The 23863-nt window shown below is 36.8% G+C and overlaps 1 protein-coding gene across 2 annotated transcripts in view; it reads right to left on the bottom strand.

The window, feature by feature from the left end:
- DSCAM (DS cell adhesion molecule) overlaps positions 1–23863 on the bottom strand; it is a 177763-nt gene that overhangs the window by 117399 nt on the left and 36501 nt on the right. For both annotated transcript variants that reach the window (XM_031556926.1, XM_010723842.3), the window contains one exon: positions 22975–23148. In XM_031556926.1, the coding sequence (XP_031412786.1) occupies positions 22975–23148 (174 nt within the window). The remainder of the gene's footprint in view (positions 1–22974; positions 23149–23863) is intronic.

Consider the following 23863-nt stretch of genomic DNA (forward strand, 5'->3'; position numbering starts at 1 on the left):
TAATAAATGAAGCAGCTGGTTACATGGTCAACATAAATATATATACATATATTTTAACCAGATTCTGATTCCTGTTTAAAACAGAAATAGATTTCTATTTGAATCACGTCCATAAAATACATACATACTGTCAATACCTAGATCTAATCTTGTTATGTAAATTATTAAAATATCTTCACAAAGAGTTTAGCTCTAGGATATCCAAGAGTTTTTTAAGTGCTGGTACAGAACAACCAAGTGTAGAAACACCAAGTTTCTGTTTTTTGTTTTTATTTTTTTATTTTTATATTATATTCCTTTATAAAAGGAAAATTCCATATACAATGGAATATCACGAGACTATACAACATATAACAACCTTATTAGTCACATACAGAGGGAGGTCTTCCTTCAGGTCTTATAGGGGTCTTGTTTATTCTATGACACATTTTAGAATTTTTTGTAAGTCAGAAGGAATGCTTTTGGAACCAGTTCTGTTGGTACTTTGGGTATATGATATCCACACGATATATGATAATATATCTGTCAGAAAAGAGATGATTTCTTCAATCCAAAACAGCGTGCTCTCTGGAGAAACTGCTGAAATGGTTTGCTAGCTCAGTATTCAGTTGTTTATAATAAAAGAAAAAAGAGACTACAAACAGGCAGAGTAAGCAGTATAGTCAAGCCTATTTCAGGATATAACCTTGAATCAAAATGCCTCAGTATCTCCCTCCCCTTTCTGTGTTTTACTAGCATGACAAACCATTTATGTAAACTTGGACAAAGTCAATATCATAAACAAAGTGAAACAAGGCAGACAAAAACTGTTAGTTAATTATCTTCAGGTAATTCAAGTAGTATTTGATTATACATGCAAAACAAAATATTTCCCATAGCAGACACTGAGAAATACCAACTATAAGTTGGTTGTAAGGATATCAAGATGTGACACTAGCCAAGTGAGGCTTTGAAAACTGCATCTAATCACATTCTTGGGATATTCTCTTGCTTTTTATGACTACATGGAAAGAAAAGTTTTTCTTACGTCCCTGACTATAGCACAGTGCTCTACCTCTCCTTGGCTCTATAAGAGATAATCTGGAAATGGAGAAAACCCAGGTTGAAATGAAAATTCTATCCTGCTGTGAGATCCCTGAGTCTGGATTGACACTATGAGTGGCATCAATCTCTGAACTCCACAGCTCCCGATTCAGTCATTATTACCACCTTCTTTAGGAAGATTCATGGTTAGGCATGGCTAGTCGGGTCCACCAGTGCCTGGTTCTTGGGCATCAATTTACAAATGAAATCTGCTGGTGTTGAGTCAATTGATCAAACTTTGTAAATGTTTCTGAGCCTTTCTTTTAATTCTCTGTGCAAATATCTACCATTTTATGTTCAAAAACATATTTAAAATTAAAGAAATCACTGAAGTAATTTTTAGCAAGCAACTGCTATCATTTGTCTATGACATACAGATTTTCTGCTTATTTTGTTCATTAAAAAGGGCAACAGCCATCAGCTGCTGTGCAAGCTTCCCTTCTTGCTTATCTATCTCTGCTATGAAACTGGATTTCTACACTTGCTGAACAGTCATGCTAATTCACTCACCATGAATATAGAGAGAATTCAAACAGGCAAAAGGCACTGCTTTCCATTATCACCTCCACAGGCTATACAACTCCTTTCATAACCTGACTGATAAGATATAAGGCCGATGAAGTGGCTTAAGCACTTCAACTTTTTTTTTAATTGTGGAAACACATAGTAAACAATAGAGTTGCTTGTCTTATAAAGTCTTATAAAGACTGCTATGACATAAACACAGAAATGGTACCATTTGTTTCATGACTCTGTACTGCTGCTTGATCTACTACTGGTATTTTCAACAAATGAGATTTAGTTAGAGGTTATACAACACAGTGAAATCAGTAAAAATGTGTATTACAGTTCTTAACTTTCCCAAAATACATTTCTGACTTTTTCATTTGTTCAATAAGGAACTGAAAAATTTGTTCTGTGAAATAAAATATAATGTTCAAAGTTGTGGTATTGTGGAATCAGGGGCAAAAATCACTTTTCTACCATGAACTACTTTTCAGTAATTTCTGTTCAGCTTCTACTTTAATTACTTTCTCCACAGATTGCTTCTAGGTTTCTTGCTAAGAACAGACGGCATGATTGTTGGAAAGGGCTCAATCTAATGTTGAATACCCATGCTACTACTCATTTGCAAATAACTACTCAAACCCAGTATTTTTTCTGGTTAAATCCCTTGTTAAAAGGGATTTATCAGATTACTAACATCCCATCAAAACATTCTGAGATTTTATCTTGAGAGTCACTTGCAGTTCACTGCTCTCTGTTAATGGATAGAAAATCCACTTGTTCTTTGAAAAAAATTGTATAAAATATATAAGAAGTAAAGTATAAGTGGAAAAATAAGGAATCCTCTCTGGATTCATCTGGTACGGATTATGAAATAAACTTATTTTAAATGGCCAGTTCAAGCACATACAGAAGAACTGAAACTTACAGTCTACTACTGTGTTGTGGTTGTGTTTGATGATACAAACTTTAATTACACCATCATTGCTTTCTCACAAGACACAATCTCACTAGTACAGGAAGTACACAGCAATCAGGGTATGCAGTTAGAGAACTACGTAACTTTTCCTATTCCTGCCTTGCTTTTGGCTACTCACTTGGTTAGAAAATGCAGTGAAAAACTTCAAAAAATAAAACAAATAAACAACCTTGTCTTTTAGCTAGGCTTGCTGAATGCCAGAAGGGATATTTTCATTATATTTCATTTTCTAGGGTAGAATTACAGTTTACTAAAGGATGACTTCCCACATTCTTTGACATTTCTATGTTTCTTTCTTTACTTCTAGCTATTCAAGTTATTATACAAAATTGCTTAACACTCCTGAAGACTTTCTAAAAATATGCCCTAATTGTCTAGAAAATGAAGTGTATCTACAGATAACACGGGGCACATTTGCTATCTCTAGAGGTAGTTACATAAGCTGAAAAGAAATCCAAATATATTAAACAAAGTCTTTCCAAGGATAATTTGGAAACTTCTGAAATGTTCCCGTATTTATGTTGCATAGTTGACTCAGTTGTTCTATATAAGAGACCAAGCGCCCAGAGCCAGTCCTACAATGAAGAGCTCATTAGGGAGCTGAACTCTAGTGAATTATGGAAAAAAATAAAGATGCAGTAATTTCTGAAGTACTTAAGAAAGTCAAAATCTTCTCAGCCCCATGTCAGCTAAACACATTTTTAATGCTGCTACTGACAAATAATAATCCTTTGATTTTCTTTCCACAAGCTTGTAAAGTTGTTGGCAGCTCAAGCAACTCCTCCAGTTTCTACTGTCAGCCCTACCAGTCTTGTAAATCTCACTGATTTCTTACACTTCACTATCCAGAGCTCATGTTCCTTGCCTCAAATTTTGCCAGAATAAATCCCAGTAATGTTATACAATGTTTTTCCCCCTAAGTCTATGTTCCTTTCTGAGCAGGCCCCTGTTGTGCTCTTAATTAGATGACATCCCTTGTAGTGAATGAGACTTAGAGGCAAAGAGGTGAAAAAAGGGTCAGTGGTAATTTACTGTATGTACCAGGGCTGAGCTTGCTTGCAACTGCTGGACTAAACTTGAAGAATTAGCTTAGTAGAAACATTGGAACATTTGGTACTCCAATTCAGGGAAAGCCAGAGAGGAATCTGAATTTTTATTTTAATTTTATTGAAACATTTCAAGAAGTGCAAAAAAAAGTCATGTCAAGAGCTGCCATGTCATTACTCCTGGTAAGAAAATACATAATTCAAAAGCAGTCTGTAAAATAATTTTCTCTTCCTTATTTGGAATTACCTAGAACCATAGAATATATAGATGCAAACTAAACTGTTGCTTCAGAGACCAAACTGTTGCTTTAAGACAAAGAAGGGAGAGCATGAGCACATCTACACAGTGAGTTTTTTTGTTTTGGAATGCCTAAACAAATTCAGTGCAGAAAAAAAAGGGACATCAGGTCATTGTTGCTCACCTGATAGCATATTTGAGCCCCCTCCTTCGAGAAAAGGGATTTATTCTGTTACTGTACTTCAACAGATAAAATAACTAGCTAGCAGTGTTTAAAAGTACATTGTAATAGAAGGATCCCTTGTCAAGTTTAAATTTTCTGAAACATTTGCATATCAGCTGTCTTGGACTTGCTTTGGCAAGACTGGTTCACTCATATATGTCTTTCATACACAATAATCTCTCTGCATAGAGAAAGCAGATGGAGGGACAAAGACTTCTGCATTGCTACTGACAACAAATTACTGTGTGACTGCAACAGTATTATTGCTATGAGCAGAGAGAATATACAGTCTTGAGGATTAAAAAAAATAACATCTCTGGAAGATGATAACATGAAAAACTTTAAAACCAAGTTGTTTGTCAGTGGATCCCACTCACAAAGAGGTAACATAAAGGAGGAATTCAGTCTTTCTTATTGCATTAGGCTGTGGAGAGGCAAAACTAGCACAGGTGTAGGATGCAGGTATAGAGGGAGAAGTAGGCACCACCATTGTGCAATTCATTCGATCTGAATAAGAAACCTTTTTCAAACAGGATGAAGCTCCTCTAACCATAGGAAGAGCCTAACAGGTACTGAGACGAAATCAAAGCACAGCTAGTTTTGCTAATTCTGGTTATATTGTTCATAGACTAGCCTCTGGTAGAGTCCTCATTTTCCTCATCCATGCCACAACACTGCTTCTGTGAGCCTCTGAGATCAAGAGAGGTGTAAATGCCCCATCTCCAGAACTGCCTCTAAAATGCAGAATTGCAGAGTCTACTAAGAGACAAGTGACATCCTACTAGATGTTCTGGAAATGGTTTGGATGCAGCCAGACTTAAGCTGTGCTGAAGCTGATCAGCCTGCAGAAGATAAGCCCATGCTTTGCAGAAACACTGATGGATCTCAACACCTTCAGGATTGTGGGAGAATGCAGATAAGCGGTATGGGATGACGCTAATCCAGCTGACTGGATGGCAAAAGCTCTGTTCCTGTGACTATCAGCCAGAAAACCCACATACCAGCCACAGACTTGAAATGGTTGCTATTGCGCCAGCTTCTCTTTGCAGTAAGAGATTCCTTACAGTTTTATAGAATGAAATGATAGCCACTTGGGTGAAATTCTGATGCAGCAAAAGTCCTGAGGAGTTCTGTCACTGACATTTTATTTATTTATTTTTTGCTAGGATTTCACTTGGCAGAATACAAGTTACACTGAAAACTTTTACAATCTTATTATTCAGTCCTCATACACGCTAAAACGAGGCATTAAATGAGACCTAAACAGTAGAATATTAAACATATATATATATAGTCCTTTCTATGTTTAATAAAATCACTAAAAGTCTCCAAACCTACTTAATATTGTCTATTACTATGCATATCCTCAATTCATTACTAATGTATTTTGATTCAGACACAGGGCATGCTTTAAACAATTCACTGCTGCATTATGTGCTGCATTTCAGATGTTCAAAATGTTAATTGTTTTTTTCCCTTCAGTATCCCACACTCAAGACTCTAATGAAAAATTTAGTCATGATGGTATTGTTTATGACATACATAGCTGTGATACATGATAATTTCACAATTATTTCAAGACACCATGTGGTTTCTTTTGACATTTTGTGACAGGCTGTGTTATCAAGCACAATTGTTTGCACAGGAGACAACCGTGACACGTGATCCTTGGGACATTATGTTATCTTCTGATAATGATGTCATTAACATGTGTATACTATAATTAATGACTACGAGAGCGATTCATTTGAATAAGGCTTATGAATCCATTTCATCTAAAAAGGGAAAGAAAACCTATAATTATTTGGGCTCACATCCTGAAAGCTACTTACTTACAACCTGCTGCAGCTATACTGGGTGACCCATTAATTGAGGCATATTAACCAAGAAGCATTTATTCCTGTTATATTATAGCAGCTTGGATTAGAATCATTATAATAATTGTTCTTGTAGAGATCAATGAGAGAAATAGGAACCTAGCAGTGCTCAAAAACCCTTTATCATCCTATCTCCTACCAGTGTTATCCAGAAAATAATTATATTTCATCAGTATACATAGATGACTTAATGAAGCTGAAGACATGTAGATAGCAGACCCACTGCAGAGGGCCTTTCTCCCCTAAACCATAAGACAGAAAAACAGACTGCTTACATCCATGTCTGCATGCTGCAGAGAAGCAAATTGTCTTAAAGGTGGTCTCAGGCACATAAAGGTTTCTTATAAAACCTTAATTCTTTCTATTCCTCACTGTTAAAATGAACATCCTCTTGATGAGGTAAAATATAATCCATTTTTTGACATCATATTTTTGCCAATATATATGACCAATGTCCTGATGTTAGTCATATTATGTTTTTAGTATAATCTATGTTGTACTTTCACTACAATTCAATTATCCTTTTCAACACTTACAGCTTACTGAAAGAACAGATATATTTATACCCTCAAATTTGTTTTCAAGCCCAATGTTTCACTCCCCTCCCTTCAGGCTAGCGAAGAGACTATTTTGCTTTATTTGAATTTTCAGAAAGCTATCTTTGGGCATACAGAATATTTTCAGACAGATATATGCATTTAGGAATAGCCACACAAGAACAGCTGAGAATGAACAAAATTGCCAACCTGCCACAGTCACAGTCCTCAGGAAAACTGCCTATAATTTGTCTAAAGAGACTGGAATGGGACCAGAATCTTGTGAAAATATTTGAAAAGAAAATGTTTGCAGAAGCTAGAGCTGAGGAAGGCTGGATCACGCTGTATTCTCCAAGTAGATGAAAATAGCAGCTCCACATAGTTAAGCACAGATATGAAAGGAAAATCTGACTCCATGTTTATCCTACTGTCCCTGCTTCCATTTCTGTTCAAAAGATGCTCCTTGAAATCATCCTTAAGTAAATCAATCAGTCATGTCATCCACAGGGATGGGATAGGAGAGGAGGGAAATGCAGAACTACAGCCAGAGCTTCTGCTTTTGGGGGCCTCATAACCTCCAAAGGACAAGTTTTGAACTGAATTCAATGATGCATGAAGCACTCCAGAACAGGAGTGATTGGATATATTCCTGCAAACCAAATTGACAAAACTGTTTTTCAAGAGATATCACTGCCTTAGTTGTTCTGTTTCATAGAATAGAATCATAGAATCGTTAGAGTTGGAAGGACTCCTTAATGGCCATCTAGTCCAACTCCTTTGCAATGAATTAACAGGGAGATTCAGCTAGATCAGGTTGCTCAGAGCCCTGCCCAGCCTGACCTTAAATGTCTCCAGGGATGGGACATCCATCACATCTCTGGGCAACCTGTGCCAGCAATCCACCACCCTCACTGTAAAAGATTTTTTCCTTACAGCCAACCTAAAACTCCCCTCTTTTAGCTTAAAACCATTTCCCCTTGTCCTATCATAACAAACCCTGTTAATACCTATCCCCTTCCTTCTTATAGTCCCCCTTTAAATAATGAAAGACTGCTCTCAGCTCTCCCCAGCGCATTCTCTTCTCCAGGCTGAACAGCCCCAGCTCTCTCAGCCTGATCTCATAGGAGAGATGTTCCATCCCTTGGATCATTTTTGTGGCCTTCTGGACATGCTCCAACAGGTCCACATCTCTCCTGTACTGAGGACTCCCTATCTGGATGCAGTACTCCAGCTGAGGTCTCACCAGGGCAGAGCAGAGGGGCAGCATCACCTCCCTCACCCTGCTGGCCACGCTTCTTTGGATGTAGCCCAAGATGCAGTTGGCTTTCTGGGCTATATTTTTCTTTTCTGGTTTACATAACTGTAGAATGCCTTTCTTATTTTTCTTTTCATTCTTTGCCAAGCCTAGTTTCAGCTGAGCCTTGGACTTCCTGACCCTGTCACTACACAACCTACCAGAACTCTATACTCCTCCCAGAGTAACTATCCCTGTTTTCACTGCCTATGCATTTTCTTCTTGCTCTTCAGTTTAATCAGCAGGTCCCGGTTCAGCCATGCTAGTCTCTTGCCTTTCTTTCCAGACTTCCTATACCCGGGGATGGAGAGCTCTTGAGTCCTAAGGAAAGCTTCCCTAAAGATCTGCCAGCTCTGCTCTGTTCCCTTGCCCTTGAGGACAGATTCCCAGGTTTTGTTGATTAATTCCTTGAGGAGCCGGAAGTTGGCTTTCCTAAAATTTAACATCCTGATTTAACTCTTTGCCTGTCCCATATCCCTCAGGACCATAAACTCTGCCATAGCATGAACACTACAGCCCAGGCAGCTTCCATCCTGATGTCACCAATCAGTTTACTCATGTTGGTGAGCAACAGGTCCAGAATTGCATCCCCCCCAGTGGGGCTGTCTATTGCTTGCCTTGACAAATTATCCTTGATACATTCCAAGAATCTCCTGTATTGCCTACATCTCACTGTGCTACTTTTCCAGAAGATATCAGGGTGCTTGAAATCCTCCAGTGGGATGAGATCCTGTGATTGTGATGCCTCCTACAGCTGGAAGAAGAAGGCTTCATCAACAGGATCTGCTTGATCTGGTGGTCTGTAATAGACACCAAGCACGAGGCTCCCTTTGTTGCCTGAGTCTGTAACTCTCAGTCATGAGCTTTTGACTTTCTCATGGCCATTCTTCAAGGACAGTTCTTCACACTCCATTCCTTTCTTGATGCAGAGAGCAACACATAAAAGCCATTAAATGATTTGCATAAAAGGTCTGAAAGCTCCTCACTTAATACCTTGTTGAATGAATATTAAATGGATACATGTTTCACATTCTCCCCTCTGTTCCCCTGTGTCATCACTTCAGCAATGTCTCATAGCTCTGCTTAGGTATCTAACGGGCTCCACTAGATTTATGGGAGAAAGTACACAGATCCTACCTGACACACAGAAATTTAGATGTTTTATAACATTTCATGTAGTATGATAACATTCTTTTTTTCTGGGCATGAAAGCATGAGAATAATTTATTCTGATGCAAGGTAAAAGGAAGAAAGCTGAAATGCATAACCATTCCAGTGTAAGTCCTCTCATTTCAGCATAGACATGAAATTCACAGGGTTAGCTTACATTGCACTTCATGAGAAAAAGGTTAACATACTTGCAAGTCAGGATAGAAAGGCTTGCCCTCAGCAAGCAACATGATGTAACCCCTAAAAGCATTCTGACTCGTGTGCGCTATTCAAAAGTATCCCTGGATGGCTCCGGGTTAAATCTCTGTTGTCTTCAAGCTCCTATATACTTCACACAAACAGCATGCTCATTCATATACAGAAGCTGGAGCATAATTTTTGCAAGTTATTGCTTCGGGTTTCATCTGTCCATTCATGAGTTCCCTGTCTTCGGAAATAATTGTAACTAAGCTGCAAAAAGTCACTTTTGCTCCAGAAAAAGTGTTCATGTGAGACACATTACAGCTAAGTAATGTCACTATTAGAACATATTACAATAATTAGGAAAAGCAGAAATAGTCTTGAATATGGAAAAGAACTAATAAACTTAAGGAGAACTGTAGAAGCCACCATGCATATATATTGCTATATGCGTATACAGGCACATAGATACACATCTGTAGCATCTGAAGAATTTACTGTTTATTAGTAAAGTTGCGGTAACTTCCCAGGTTTATACGGTTACTCCGCAGCAAACAGAAGAAATTCAGCCACTTTAATTATTGATTACTTTGCATCTCTTCTACGCTAGGGAGACAGGTACCACAGCTCAGCACAGGCCAAGCCACCAGGCCACTGTAGCTCATTTTATGTCTTATTTGAGCCCCTCCTTTGAGAAGAGATTTATTCTGCTATCTATACTTCAACAGATAAACAAGTAGTAAGCAATGTTTAAAAGTAGGCTGCAGCAGAAGGAGCCCTAGTCATCCTAGTGAAGCTATGTAGTGGGTACTGTTGAACTTACTCCTCGCCAGGTACACTCTTTCATCAGTTGTTTGAATACCTCCTACATTGCTTTGGAAGATCTCCAGATCCACACTAAAGGTTCTAAGACCAAAAAGAGAGAGCAATAGCACCTCTACACAATGAGTTCTTTGTTTTGGAATGCCTAAACAAAGTCGATCCAGAAAGAAAAGGGATACTATAAGCAAACAAAAACCAGGACTCCTTAATCACATTAGCCTATCTACTAGCAAATTCCTTGAAATATATCTGGAAACATACAGAAATGCTTCATGGTGCCAGCAAAAAATCCTGAGGGCATCCTGGATCATTGTGCAGTCCTATGATGGTTTCCCTCAGCATGTAAGTACATACCCACTTTCCTTAAAAGCAAGGAACTTCATCTAAGTATTATTTAAATCTTAAAGATGGGTATTTAGCAAACGGTAATTTCATTTTCAACAGCAATATGCAACCACTTACAAAAAGTCTGGTCTTCCTTATTTCAGCTTGGCAAGTCACCACTCAAAATCTAATAGCAGCAGATTTTCCTTGCTGAAAGTATGGGTTTATGGCTCTAAGTGCATGGCAAAGAGCCAGCATGTACCAGTGGTAAATGCAACAGTTATGCTGCATTACAAAGTAAGACAAAAATAGCAGAGCATTGCTTTCTTGCGGAGCACTTATAGTAATGGGCACTCATTGGAAAAGCCAGTTTTAAGATAAGACCACAGAAAAAGAAGCCTGTGTACATGTGTGCAATTACCAAAATCAATGAGTAGTAATTAAAAGAAAGAAAAAAAAAAGTAAAAATAACCATCTCATAGATATTCTTTCTACTGTTCTGAACACACATACCAAAATGTATTTACATAAGAGCTCTGCTGAGGTATTCCTTTTTTTGGAAGGAAAATTCTTATTGAGAATGGAGTCTCTTTCCCATTTCATGGCCACTATCAGTGCATTTTCAGAAAATAGATTTGATCCTTTGAAAATTTTTGTCCTTAGTGAGCAAAGAGATGAAAGAGAAGAACGCAATGATTTCTAAGGTACTTGTAGCTCAACATGGCACACGAGTTAGTAGAAACCTAACTTTTTGCTAGGTCAAATTCTTAGGGAAGTATTTTAACTGATCCGGGAAAATGTCAGAACGAGAAGCTGAAACTAATAGAACTTGTGATGCTGACTGAAATCCAGACTACTGTTGTCAATAGACATACTAATTTCCAAAGATAACAACAATTTCTGGATTATACACTCCTTGCAAGTATGACATATGATACATACACTGATGCCCTTAAAATTTTAAGTTAAGCTTTAAAACACCAACAGAAAACAAACCTAGAAACAATTCATAGCAACATATGCTTAAATTGCTAAATATTAATCTGCTTTTCTAAGCATTCTTCAGCATGTCACTGATGATATGAAAAACCATTGTATACACAACATTTTTATAAATCAGGGATCCACTCTAAGAACAAATTGTAGCTGTAGCAACATAATAAGAAGGGTGCATTTTTAGGTGAATGTGTATTAGGGAATAAACTTAACATCAAAAAATCAACAGCAACACCACAGACAAGAATAATTATTCTGTTTGACAAAGCAATATTTCCGTCATAGCTCTTTACTTTTTTCTACTAAAATTGTTCATGCATAATTTTATTTTGTTGTAACGGTTTGAAATCAAATCAGTCAAAAATCAGTCATTTTAGGTATCTCTCTGAAAACTGAGAAATGATGGGATTAACAATCTAAGTACGTTCATGAAATCCCAATATCATCTGATTGTGTCTAGGTATTTCTGTTACTTTCTGTATTCTTTTTTTTGGGTTGAAACTCAAACAACGTATTTATGCAAGTACCCACATGTCCATGCACATTGCTGGACTGCCTGACAACACATCTCCATGCATGAGCAGTATGTCATGATAAAGCCTTACAGCCATCACAGCTAAAACAATTTCACCTTGGCAATTCTACTTGGACCTTCTGGTATCTGCACAAACTGTTCTATCTCAATGCTCTGCTAAGGGTGTACAGTGCACATCTTTGATAAATATCTAAATACTTTGTGGATACCATGACTTACTCTTTTGCAAAGTCAGCACGAGTCTTGTGTATTTCACAAGACAGCAACTTTAGTGGAAAATACTATTCAAGCAATTAAAAGCTATAGTTGGAACTGTAGCTTTTATTTTTTCATTGAAGAACCATTTTTCTTTTTTCCTTGGTCATATGTTCAGCTAGATCCATAGAGTTACGTAAAATAGCTTTTCCAGTGTCTACTATGAGATTGCCAGATGGAAATTAAGCATTGAATAAATTATGCTGGAGAAGGCAAAATGAATTTCATCAAGATGTATATATTGCCTGCACAACATAATTCCCACATGATCAAATATTATAACTCAATATGGAGAAGAAAAAGAAAAGTGAACGGAAGGCTCATTATTCTGTGGCCTGATGGAAACAGGTAAAAAAATATAGATTTTGTTGGATTAATCATAAATAATTAGGACAACAGTAAAAGCTCATTCATTCATTAGCTCCTGGTTTGACGGACCTAATCGATTAATTCCTTAACCCTGCTGAATTCTAATAAGATTTATCTGAAAATGGAGCCACTTTTTTTCAGTTCTCCACAATTCTTTTTTTCTTCCCCAAAGACTATAAAACAACAGACTAAGATACGTTCAAGTATCATATACCAAACAAATATCTGAAAAAATATAGAGGCAAGCATGCATGCTGATGCAGAGGTTGAATCTTACTGGCTAGGAACAAAATTCAGAGTGAAGGCAACCTGTTTCATGCAAGGAAAATACATTTGGACTATTGAAAGAAAATTTGCATTTACAAATCCTTCATTCTGATTGTACCTGACATGCACAGCAGGAATGGGTCTAGGAAACAATACCTTAAATTCCTTTGCATATAACACCTTCAGTTTTTAAGTCAGCTCATCTTCCTACCTTGTATTTTCTGTGCCTTTTGTATGCCTCACAGATGTAAATTTTTGTTTTTATTTGATTATCGTAGAATCTATATGTATTTATACTGCGTACTATGGTGGGATTTCCACAGAGAACTCTGACCAAAGCTAACATATAAGTCTATTTGAAGAGTAGGAAAAAAACTGTTTTTGAAGTGAAAAGAAATCAGTATATAAAACGACATTTTCTTGTATTTGGAGATAAAAATTCTTCTTTTACGAAAAGTTTAAAATTTCACTAGTGGAAGACGATGTATGAGATTGCCTATAGAGGAATCGTAAAGAGAAATGTATGTAACTGATTTGGTGTCACTGTTGCTCGATACTCACATGCAGTTTACAGCTTAATGTTATTAATCTGTTGTAATTTTTTGTTGTTGTAATTCAACTGTTTTTCCTTTCCTAGTTTTATGCAAAAATAAACTTTTACCTCAAATTAAAGCTATGGATAAACATTCAACCATGGAAGATAGATTCTTTAGTACACATACTAATAAAGGAGCAAACCACCAATCTTTTTTAGGGAACAGAATGAAAATGTTTCAATAGCCCTAAGTCCCAAACAAATTATAAGAGTTATGATGCAAGTCCCATAGCAGCATGCAGTAATCAAAAACAGAGAATAATCTTTTGAAACAGATTTTATGCTGAGAAAGATTGTGGTTATCTCATTCAAAGTACGGAAGAACACCTGATATATAAGAAGAAATATGATTTAAGACATTCTCCATGCTCTTTGTTGTTCAAATCCTAAACTCACATAGGATTAATAATGCAAAGCTCTGAAATGGATAGATGAATAAGTGAATGTGGAATGGTGGTGACCATGAGAAGTAGGAGGCCCCAGTGGAAATGAACTCTGCAAATCTGTAGGAGAGGGATGAGACAACTCACTCGTAGGTAGTGAGGCAGGGCAAGGTCTGGAAGGATAGGTACACAGGTGGTGTCTAAAACTATCAAGCAATCCAAATGATCTGAGAAAAAAGAAGAGTCTCCTTTAAATAAAACAATGTAAACCACCACCACCACAACAAAAACCCAGCAAAGTCTGGCATGCAACTTGCTGGTACGCTCTTGCTATGCCTTGATGAACTGAACATTTTCTTGGTGTGGCTTAGCTAGTAGGGATGCACAGACCTTAACAAGTAGCTATTCCTTGGCAAAGTGTGGTAAACAACCGTCAGGTTGGAACAGGTCAAGGGAAAAAGAGGAAAAGAGTTACAGCATCCTTTACAGATTGCCTGTTTAAAGGCTGTAAGGAGGTGATACTTAAATATATTGTGTCAGACACTATTCCATTTTCATTTTTTTCTTGTAATGAGCAGAACTTTGGCTTCCTTTCCACCAGATGAACTTTGAAGAAGAACACAACCAAAATCATTCTGCAGGTAGTATTTGTGAAAAGAAAGCTACTCTGCTACAAAAGAAAATGTTTAGATGCGAATAGACAGAAGAAAGGAAAAGGAAGAGAAAATGATGATGAGAATATTGTTCTTTTTGAGCCTGAGTTTTTGTCCTGCTGGAACATAAAGGAGATGTATCTTAAGATTAGCATGACTATACACAGAGAAAGAAATGACAGGATAGAAGTAGAGACAGGTGAGTGAAGAGGAAGGGAAAGGGATAAAAAACAGTATTATAAAAGCCAGCTCTTCTGAAGTGGAAATAGTCATGTGTACAGTACATACCCACAAAATTAATTTACATCTCACTATTGCCTTACAGTGCTCTCCTGATTTAGATTTATCTAATCTTTGTTAGTGAAATAGGGGCCAAACTCCGAATGACATTGCAAATAAAAAATATCTGACAATATATCATGCATGCACTTCCTTCATTGGAAGTCAACATTAAACACAGCACACACATAAAGCTCCCCTATCTGCAAGTTGAAATTAATGTTTTCACAGAAGCATCAGTATTTTAAAGCATTACTCTGGAAAATAACTTGGTTCAATAAAACAAAAGCTTGGAAATCCAGGGAGCTATATTCACCATAAGCATTAAATGGTAACTACTCAAGAAAAAAGAGGCTGTGCACCGATACATGTGCTGCATTTGAAATCTGTTTGACTCTATATAGACCAGTAAACATCACTACTGATTCAAGGGTATGGTTAGTGTTTAGTCATTATTCCTCTATCACATGGATTGAAGGCAAAAAAGAAATAACCCATCAGAACATTATCTTGACGCTACTTGCATTAAGACACGCATTTGCACAAGTTGCTATTTCAGGGTTATTTTTTTCAAGAGAATGAAAAACGAAAATAGAAAAATGAAATATGAAATTTTTAATAGAAATAAAATTTTTGAAAATAACTCCCACACAGACTTCATTCTGAATGCTGAAATTTGGGTAATATAAAACTGAAGGACAACTATCCTGAAAAAAAAACAAAAGCCCCCCAAAAAACAATGAAAAAGACACTCTTGACACAAATGCAAAAAACATAATAGGGCCTATATGTGCTTTCCAGCTAGCTAGATACCTGGACAGAAATTTATGTGTCACTTACTTGCTAGAAACACTGCTGTGCAGCCTGTCTCCTAGAAATTAAAAAAGGCCTGCTTGTTTTTGTTTTTTTTTTCGCCTTGAATCCAATTAGACACAATTTTATTATTTATTTATTTATTTTTAAAGAGAGAAGTCCTTACCTCTGTCCTTTTCTAAATAACAGTATTGCAAAGATTAGCATACAAAAGCACTCGAGTATTTGTACTGCAGTGCATCTGACAATTATCTTACAAGAGAAAGCATTCATTTTGGCCAATTGCCACAGACTTGGCGCTAGGGAGAGAAGTAGAAAGCATTTGAATTTACAGAAGAAAAGGGATATTCCAGCTTTCTACCAGCTACCTTGAACATACTTCACGTTTAATTTCACCCTGTTGCCACAGGCACTGTGTTGTTATGACAGCTGATCTGCCATTGAATAGCTGTAAAGGAAAATCAACAAAGGATCGCTTCAGTGATTTTCAGTGCAATTTATTGGAGCTTGTATCTTGCGGCTGCTGCCGCCTGTCGGGGTAATGACACATGATGGGTGATTAAAGTGCAAGTCCTTAAATCAAAGCTGTGCCAATGGTCTGAAGAGGCAGAAAACAGCATTCAGACCTCGTGCTTTTCTCCTAGTGGGAGGATCTCATTAGGAAAGGAATGGGCTGTTTTAATAGCAAGAGAAAGTATTTGTGTCTAGGGGGAATTTTCATGTTTCCAAGATCTACCGGAGCTTTCTTACAGCTTCCTTTTAGGCCGTGCATTTAATGAAAATAAATAAGTAATTAAAACAGAGAAAGTATTATAATCCATCACCACTGACTTGAAAATTAGAACTGAGCTCTAGTGTAGTTTGTTCACATCATTGTTATCTGAGATAAGGGGAAAGGCAAAGATAAGTAAGGGTAGCTTGCTGGCCAGATCACGAGAAAGGATTATTGGGGATACAGAGGCACCTCCAGTCCACTGAATTTGTTTTTGGTTTTCAATTCCTTTATCTCTGATGAGATATGCAAATAATCCAGCTAGAGATTTTTACCATTTTGTGCCAAATTTGTACACTGGGCAAAAATACATTCTATCCAAGATAGCTGCAAAATAGTTTTGAAGAAGCAAATGAACAGCAAAGCCCCATGCTCAAAGATGACAGTGCTAGGAGAAAAAAAGTAATAGAATACGCTATCAGACCAGAGGACTTCGTTTTGCTTTGCCACAGAAAAAAGCCATCAGGCAGTGAAAAATGGAGTAGACACTGTAAAATATCAGAATAGCTGGATTTAGGTGAATTTGACATAGTATGATTGCTGTTCCTCTTAAAACATTTCTAAAAGTGTTGGGGATGATGAATTTTACTTTGGAAATGTACAAAGGGCAATGCCACCCTTAGAAGACTCTCGTGAAACATATGAACTTTTGATGAGAAATTCAACATAGACAAAAGACTATAATCTCTATGTAAATGCTATTATTTTCTTCCATAACAAAAATAGTGGTTGGACAGGTTTCAATATCACTATATTCTAGAAAAGGAGTTATATTCCTGAAGAGTAAGATGAGTATTTAGAAGAACCCTAGTGAGCAAAGCACAGTGAATTCTCCAGTCACAGCATGCTGACTGTACTGCAGATGTTGCAGCAAAGCAATTTCATTTGACTGGTCACGTGGGAAGTGCACATTTATCCTGCCCTGATCAAGTTCATGGAGGCAGCCAGGTGAAAATTTCTATACATTTTAATAGCCAAATGCTGCAGCATGTCAGCAGTACAGTGAAAAAGCTTCACTAGATTCAGAATCTCCCTTCACAAACATATCTTGGGTTTGTTTGTGTTTATAACTACTATTATCTTTTCTTTCTTTTGCAGTTGAAGTTAGTTATGCAATCACAGTTTCTTTCTTCCATGAGTTCTGTGAAGGTGGAGAGAAAAAGCTCTCCATAAATGGTCTCCGTAGAGAAGAGGCATCAAGGGAGGTAGAGGCAGTAGAACTTCTGTGGTGAACCCCATGTCCAAGACACAGGACACAACCAGGTACCCTTTCCCAAACAGTATTTTCTGTCAAGTATAAAGAATTTTATTAAAAAGTGTTTGGTTCTGGGGTTTTTTTTTTTTGTTTGTTTGTTTTGTTTTGTTTTGTTTATGTTTAAATGTTGGTACTTAGCATTAAAGTATTAGCAGGGATCAATACGGTCCTGCTGGAGGGAAGTGTGAGTCTAACTGAAGTGTACAGCTTTAGGTTAATGTATTAAATGCATAATACAAATAGTTAAGAAGTATACTCGAGAGGAAAGTGAATGAAACAATTCCTATTTATTTGCAGATGAGATTTGTTGGAGATGTTTTGGTGATCAGATGAAAACTTCAGTCTCCATAATGACATTGAAATAAATGATGGATTTAGGAAGAGGCAGGATTAACATGAACACCTCCAACAGGATTATTTGCATAGGAACATATTTTAGAAATATATATACCTTACTAAAAGCTTGTTTTCCAGTAAGGTGTTTTTTTTTCCCCACAATGCTTTTCTATCAGATTACATATAGCTTCTAAAATGGAATTAAGAAATATGGCATTTATTGAGATGAAGGTAGGCAGGCAGTCCATTTTAAGCAGACATCTCTTTTCTTGTGACTCCCAGGCAACCTTTAAATAATTTCAATTCTCCCCTTCATGTTAAAGGTTCATTATCTTCTATAGAAATTCTTTAGAAGTCTTCTCATCCCAGTCTCCAGGAATCGTTTCTCAAGATAGCACGAGCTTCCTTATTCCAGATCTCTCTCATAATTTTCTAATACTGTATCTCTTGGTGAATAACTATTCAGAATTGCTTATCCTTGGTTCAGAAGAAAATAAAAAGTGTCTGATCATGATTTTTATGTCCATTCCTTAAAAAGAAGGGGGAAAGATAATAAGCTTTTTTTTCCCCTCTCATCTTTTTCTTTGCACTCCCTCCTCATACAAACTCCCCTCAGACAAGAAGTTGGACCTACTTCTCAAGGTGAAGGCGTCACACAGCAAACACTGAGGTACTAAATAAATGTGTATCTGGAACTGTTAACATTTCATTCATAGCTTTAGAAACCTTGCTAAGCAAGCGAAGTTAATTTAAATAAACTTAATCTGTTTTTACACCAAATAAAAATCTGTCAATTTTAGAGGTATCAAGTCATGGAAGTACATTTATGTCACTGTTGATTCTGACCACCCCTGGACTGCCAAAACAAAATTCATCTACCCTCTTTTGACATTAAATGTCAATAACTTTTCTGTTTACATATAAGTGACACAGAAAGTGCTGGAAAAGTAAAGCTGGAAAAGTCTCATTAAGAGAAGATTTGTCATAGGAACTGCAGAAGGTAGTAGTTTATCCAGCAGTGTTATTAAATAGAGTAGGTGAAAGCTTTCATTAAATGTGGAGGGTAAGAGTAAAATAGGGTTTTCATTTTGAGTTCTCAGGGATGTTATCCATGGTTAGCATATGTATACACATGGTATCAGTTGTACAGGGAGCAGTTCAAAAGAAGAGAGTAGGTTGTAAGAGGATTGCTGTCATGTCTCTCTCTCTGAGAGGCAGTTCAGTTCCACAATCAGTGACTAAGTCCATTACTTTTTTCTCAAGTGACTGGAGCTGCTTCACTTGGACAACCCGTGTACAGACTGAAGGAGGGTTGAAAGACAATTTATCAGAAGGAAGACACAGCAAGATATGTTATTGTTAATCTCTGTTTACATTTTGGAAGGTTGCTTCTTACCAACTTTTTAATCCAGAAACAACTACCTGGAACAGGTCTGACCACCTTCTGCCTCTGAGTGAAGGTAATATTTAGAGTAACATCATGGAGCAAGATAGCACATAATGCAGGATCAATTAATTAAGAACACTATGAATTTTATGGGGGAAGCTCTAACCTTCCTGGGTCCAGATACCAGCTTTTGTGGAAGGGAGAAAGGAAGACAGAATAATCAGGGGAAAAAAAAGAAATGATACAAAAACAAAAGCAGGCACAGTTCCCCCCCCCACCTCCCCCTTCGGAGTTTCTTCCAAGGATTTGTCCAAGGATTTTGCACCATAATCACACCACCAGGAATGGGGATCCAAGTATACCTGAAGTCCATCATGGCGCATTCCACTGAAGTCGGTTCCTAACACACTTGCTCTTAATGTGTGTTTAATTACAGTTAGAGCTCTGCTTCTTCTATGCCAGCACCAACACACTAACAGCATCTACTGCATCTACTCTAATAGCCATGCTGGGAGCAGTATGTGTGTTAGTAGATGTGTGAGGGTGTACAGACACGTGCTTGCCTGCTATCTCAGAGCCAGAGGGCTTTTCATTAGATTCAAACAGCAACTGACTCTCCAGGGAAGCTCCTGCTCTTATTTGATAAGAGATGCTCTTTTATCACACATGAAACTGCATGCAGTGATCAGACAGGCAGTGTGCATAGCTGCCAACCAGAGGAAAGCTGTTTTTCTATAGCATATTACAGCAGTGCATCACTACTACAGCTGAAGATTGGCCCAGAAATGCCCAGTTATGGAAGCCACAGAAACTGGAACTTCAATAGACCCACAGAAGAAATAAGCAATTAAAATACTTGCTTGAGAGATTTGGAATATCGTGGGTTTTTTTCTTGAGAAAACACAGCCAAGTATGGTAAATGAGAGTGGAAAAGACATTTGAGGTAATGGGGTCTGCAAATATAGTAGGGTTGATACTCTTCCTTTCTTTAGCTATCATTCTCTGACATTATAACAAATGAACACCTCTAAACATTTGTGGTCTTATAGATAGCTCTCCAATGGAGAAAAAGTTGGCTTTTCTTGACTTTCAGAAATATATCTTTATTATTACTTCTAAGGGCAATACTTTTGTCAAGCCAATTATCATCTCAGAACTGCAAGGAAGTCAGTCAATCTTCAAATATCCTGTAAGCATGAATGTGAATGGCGTGGGGGTCTTCAACACTTTTCAAAAAGGTCACCTAAGAACCTGGTGTACTGGAGTGCCAATGGGTTCTTTTTCTCTTTAGTAAGAAATTATATTTTCTTTTCTCATAATCTTTCCTCTATATTCTAAGCCATGTTCACACTTGGAATTACAGCTAACATGAACCTAAAAACTAGATTATTTTGTCTTTTATGCTTAGAAATTGCAGGCAGGCTGAGGTTATGTATAAATTTACTAGAATTTTGTATGTTTTGAAAGTTATCTGTCAATGGTTGAGTCAAAATGAGTGCTGTTATGTTATACATAATATCTTGTAGCATACTGTGGTATCTACTGCAGCTGTACCAATTTTATTTATGTGTTGTATCTTGAGGAGTGATTTTTTTTTAAATCCCTATTTATTTATTTTTTTATTTACAAGGTTCTTAAGAGTTGCTGTTCTTCTGTTTCTCAGTTTTTTGTGTTTTTTTTTTTTTGGTCCTTGATCAAATAATTTTTTTACTTCTCCTTCATTATTCAACGGTATCTAATAAACAGGATATACATTTTTGAAATGAGATGTTAACCCAGGCATGCCCAACCCACGGCCTGCAGACCACATGCACTCAGCTCAGCTGGTAGTGAGGTCCACACCCCCTGCTGCTTCATCTTCATGCCAGCAGCTCTGCCCCATCAGGCAGCCCAGCCTGTCCTTCGGACACGGAGAGGGCACAGTGCAGTACTGATAAATAATATGGCACTGTGCTTAATTTGCAAGGAAATCAAAGATTACAATTTGAAAAGACATTGTAGTCAGAAACATGCTGCCAAATTTGATTCATATCAATGAATGCTTCATAAAGACAAAATAGCTGAACTGAAAAAAGTCTTTCACCCCAACAAAATATTTTTTTAAAAAGTTAAAACTCAAATGGACTCTGTTATAAAAGCTAGTTACGTGACAGAAAAATTGACTGCAAAAAAATCAAAATGGTGATGGTGAGTTTGTTACACAGTGTATTGAAAGCACAACAGATATAATGCATCCTAATTAGAAAACAGAATTTTCTAAAATCAGTTTGTCTCACTATCCTATAGGTAGATGAACTGAAGAAAAAGGAAAATCTATCAAAAAAATTATGGAGAGTAAAGTTGCTAATCTCGAATTTTATGCATTGGCAATAGATGAAAACACTGATGCTACAGATACGGCTCAACTTGCCAGTTTTCTTAGAGGTACTAATAAAGAATACAATATCACTGAAGAAATGGTTTCTTTGCTGCTGCTGAAAGACACAACTAAATCTCTTGATTTGTATGAAGCAATAAAAAAATACATTTAAGTGATTTTCTTTAACTTTCGGCAACTTATCTGATGTAGCTACTGATGGTGCCCCGGTGATGGTTGGTAAAAAAATATGGGTGTTGATGAGATCATTTACTTTTCTGAAGGAAGATGGCAAAGTTGGGATAAAATGCTAAAAAGGCTTTGTGAAATAAAATCAAGTCCTTTAGGGAATCAAAAGGAAAATTTGTGCCAAAACATGAAGATTGAAAATGGCTCACAGATTTAGCATTTTTGGTGGATTTGACTGCTCATTTGAATAAGTTCAACATGTGCCATCAAGATGAAAATTACTTCATCTGAGCTATATTTCAGACATAACAGCATTTGAAATGAAACTAAAATTATGGTAAGCTCAAGTTATGGCAAATAACATCATGCATTTTGATTGATAATAAAAAAAATCAGTCCTGCAAACAGTGAAAAACATGCAGCCATTCTTTCCATTTTGATTAAAAAAAAATTGAGAACAGGTTTCCAAATGCTTTTTTAAAAATCTTTTTTTTTGTATATTTATGTCTGCATTTTCAGTCAACATAAATACATGACTTGCAAATTTTCATGTGGCATTTATAGAGCAGCAATGACTCATTCAACTAAAAAAAAAATTTGGTCATGTCTCTTACCAGACTTTCATATGCCTATCTTAGCATAGAAAAATATCCCTCGCTTCACAGTCACACATTATTCATATCATCACTTTTTGGCAATACATACATTTGTGAACAAGTATTGTCAAGAATGAAGCACAGGAAGAGTAATACTTATTTCATAAAAAACGTCTGACAAACACCTTGAGAACTCACTAGAAATGGCAACCTCTGCTATAGAACCAGCTTGATGCATTAGTTTCACTAAAACAAGGTCAAACATCCCACTATGTTTTTGTTGCTCTGTTTTTATGTTTTAATAAACAATACATTTAAAAATAAGTTTTGTTGCTTATATACATTAGGTTTGATATATGTTTTATATCCAGCCCATTGCAATTCCTGTTTGCTCAATGTGGCCCAGGCCCAGGCAAGTCGAAAGATTAAACAACCATGTGTTAACCCTTCGTGCCTTTAAATCTCCTTTTATTCTTTTAGTATGTAATGTTTCTTATTAACCATACTGATCCTCCACATGCTAGCACATGCAGATGAATAACAGTGAGAAATTAGAAACACCAAAAACAACTTTCCTCATCTAACCTAAGGATGCAATACGCAAGCCCTTTTCACTTAACGGTAATGTCTTGATCACAGAGAAGTGTTTTAGTTCTTACTTTTAACAGTGAGGTACATGGACTTGCTGACGTCTGCTCCCACATCATTGCTGACCTTGCAGAGGTAGTATCCACTGTCTTCTTCTAGCACATGTTTAATCAGCAAGGAACCATTTGTGAGAAGCTGGATACGACCGTTCAGTGCAATTGGCTGGAACTGAGGAACCCCGGCACCTATAGCAGGACCAATGCAAAAAAAGATTAGCTAGGAAAGAAACGGTTTCATGTTTCTTTTTTTCTTTATGAAATAAGAAAGAAACTACTGCCTCCCGTTCTTGGAGACACAATTCAATTACAATACAAACAGTTCTGGTATTGCTGGAAGAAGCTGATTGTTTCTTCGCCAAAACTGAATTCATTAAATGAAATGAAGAAAGACTTTTGGAATATAAGGGTAACAATAATTTGTATGTGTTAAATGGAATAAAAAGAGCAGAAAGCAGGTGCAAAAGAACCAGGAAGAGTGAGAGGGAAAATGAAAGACATTTTCAGACAGCTCATGGGTAAAAAGGCACATTTGTTGTACATTTAGAGGCTAATAAATTATTGACAATTACAGCTGAACAGTCATACAAATATGCATCCCTTATGCATACACCAGATGAATTTCTTATGACTAAAAGGCATGTTTGTTGTAGCAAACATGGAATACTCAAGGGACCTTTAGGACCTTGTTTGCTGAACTCTGGGTAACATAGGAAGACACACCAAAGACTGTGTGGCTTCTTTCCTCCTACAGCTGACTGATGACACATCACATGTCTATTCTGCCAAGTCTGGAGCTAATATTCATTCAGATTTATTAAGAAAAAAGAATTGATAGAGAAAGAAAGAAAGAAAAGAAAGGAAAAGGAAAAGGAAAAGGAAAGGGAAAAGGAAAAGGAAAAGG

The sequence above is a fragment of the Meleagris gallopavo genome, chromosome 1, assembly GCF_000146605.3.
Source record: "Meleagris gallopavo isolate NT-WF06-2002-E0010 breed Aviagen turkey brand Nicholas breeding stock chromosome 1, Turkey_5.1, whole genome shotgun sequence".
NCBI classification, from domain to species: domain Eukaryota; kingdom Metazoa; phylum Chordata; class Aves; order Galliformes; family Phasianidae; genus Meleagris; species Meleagris gallopavo.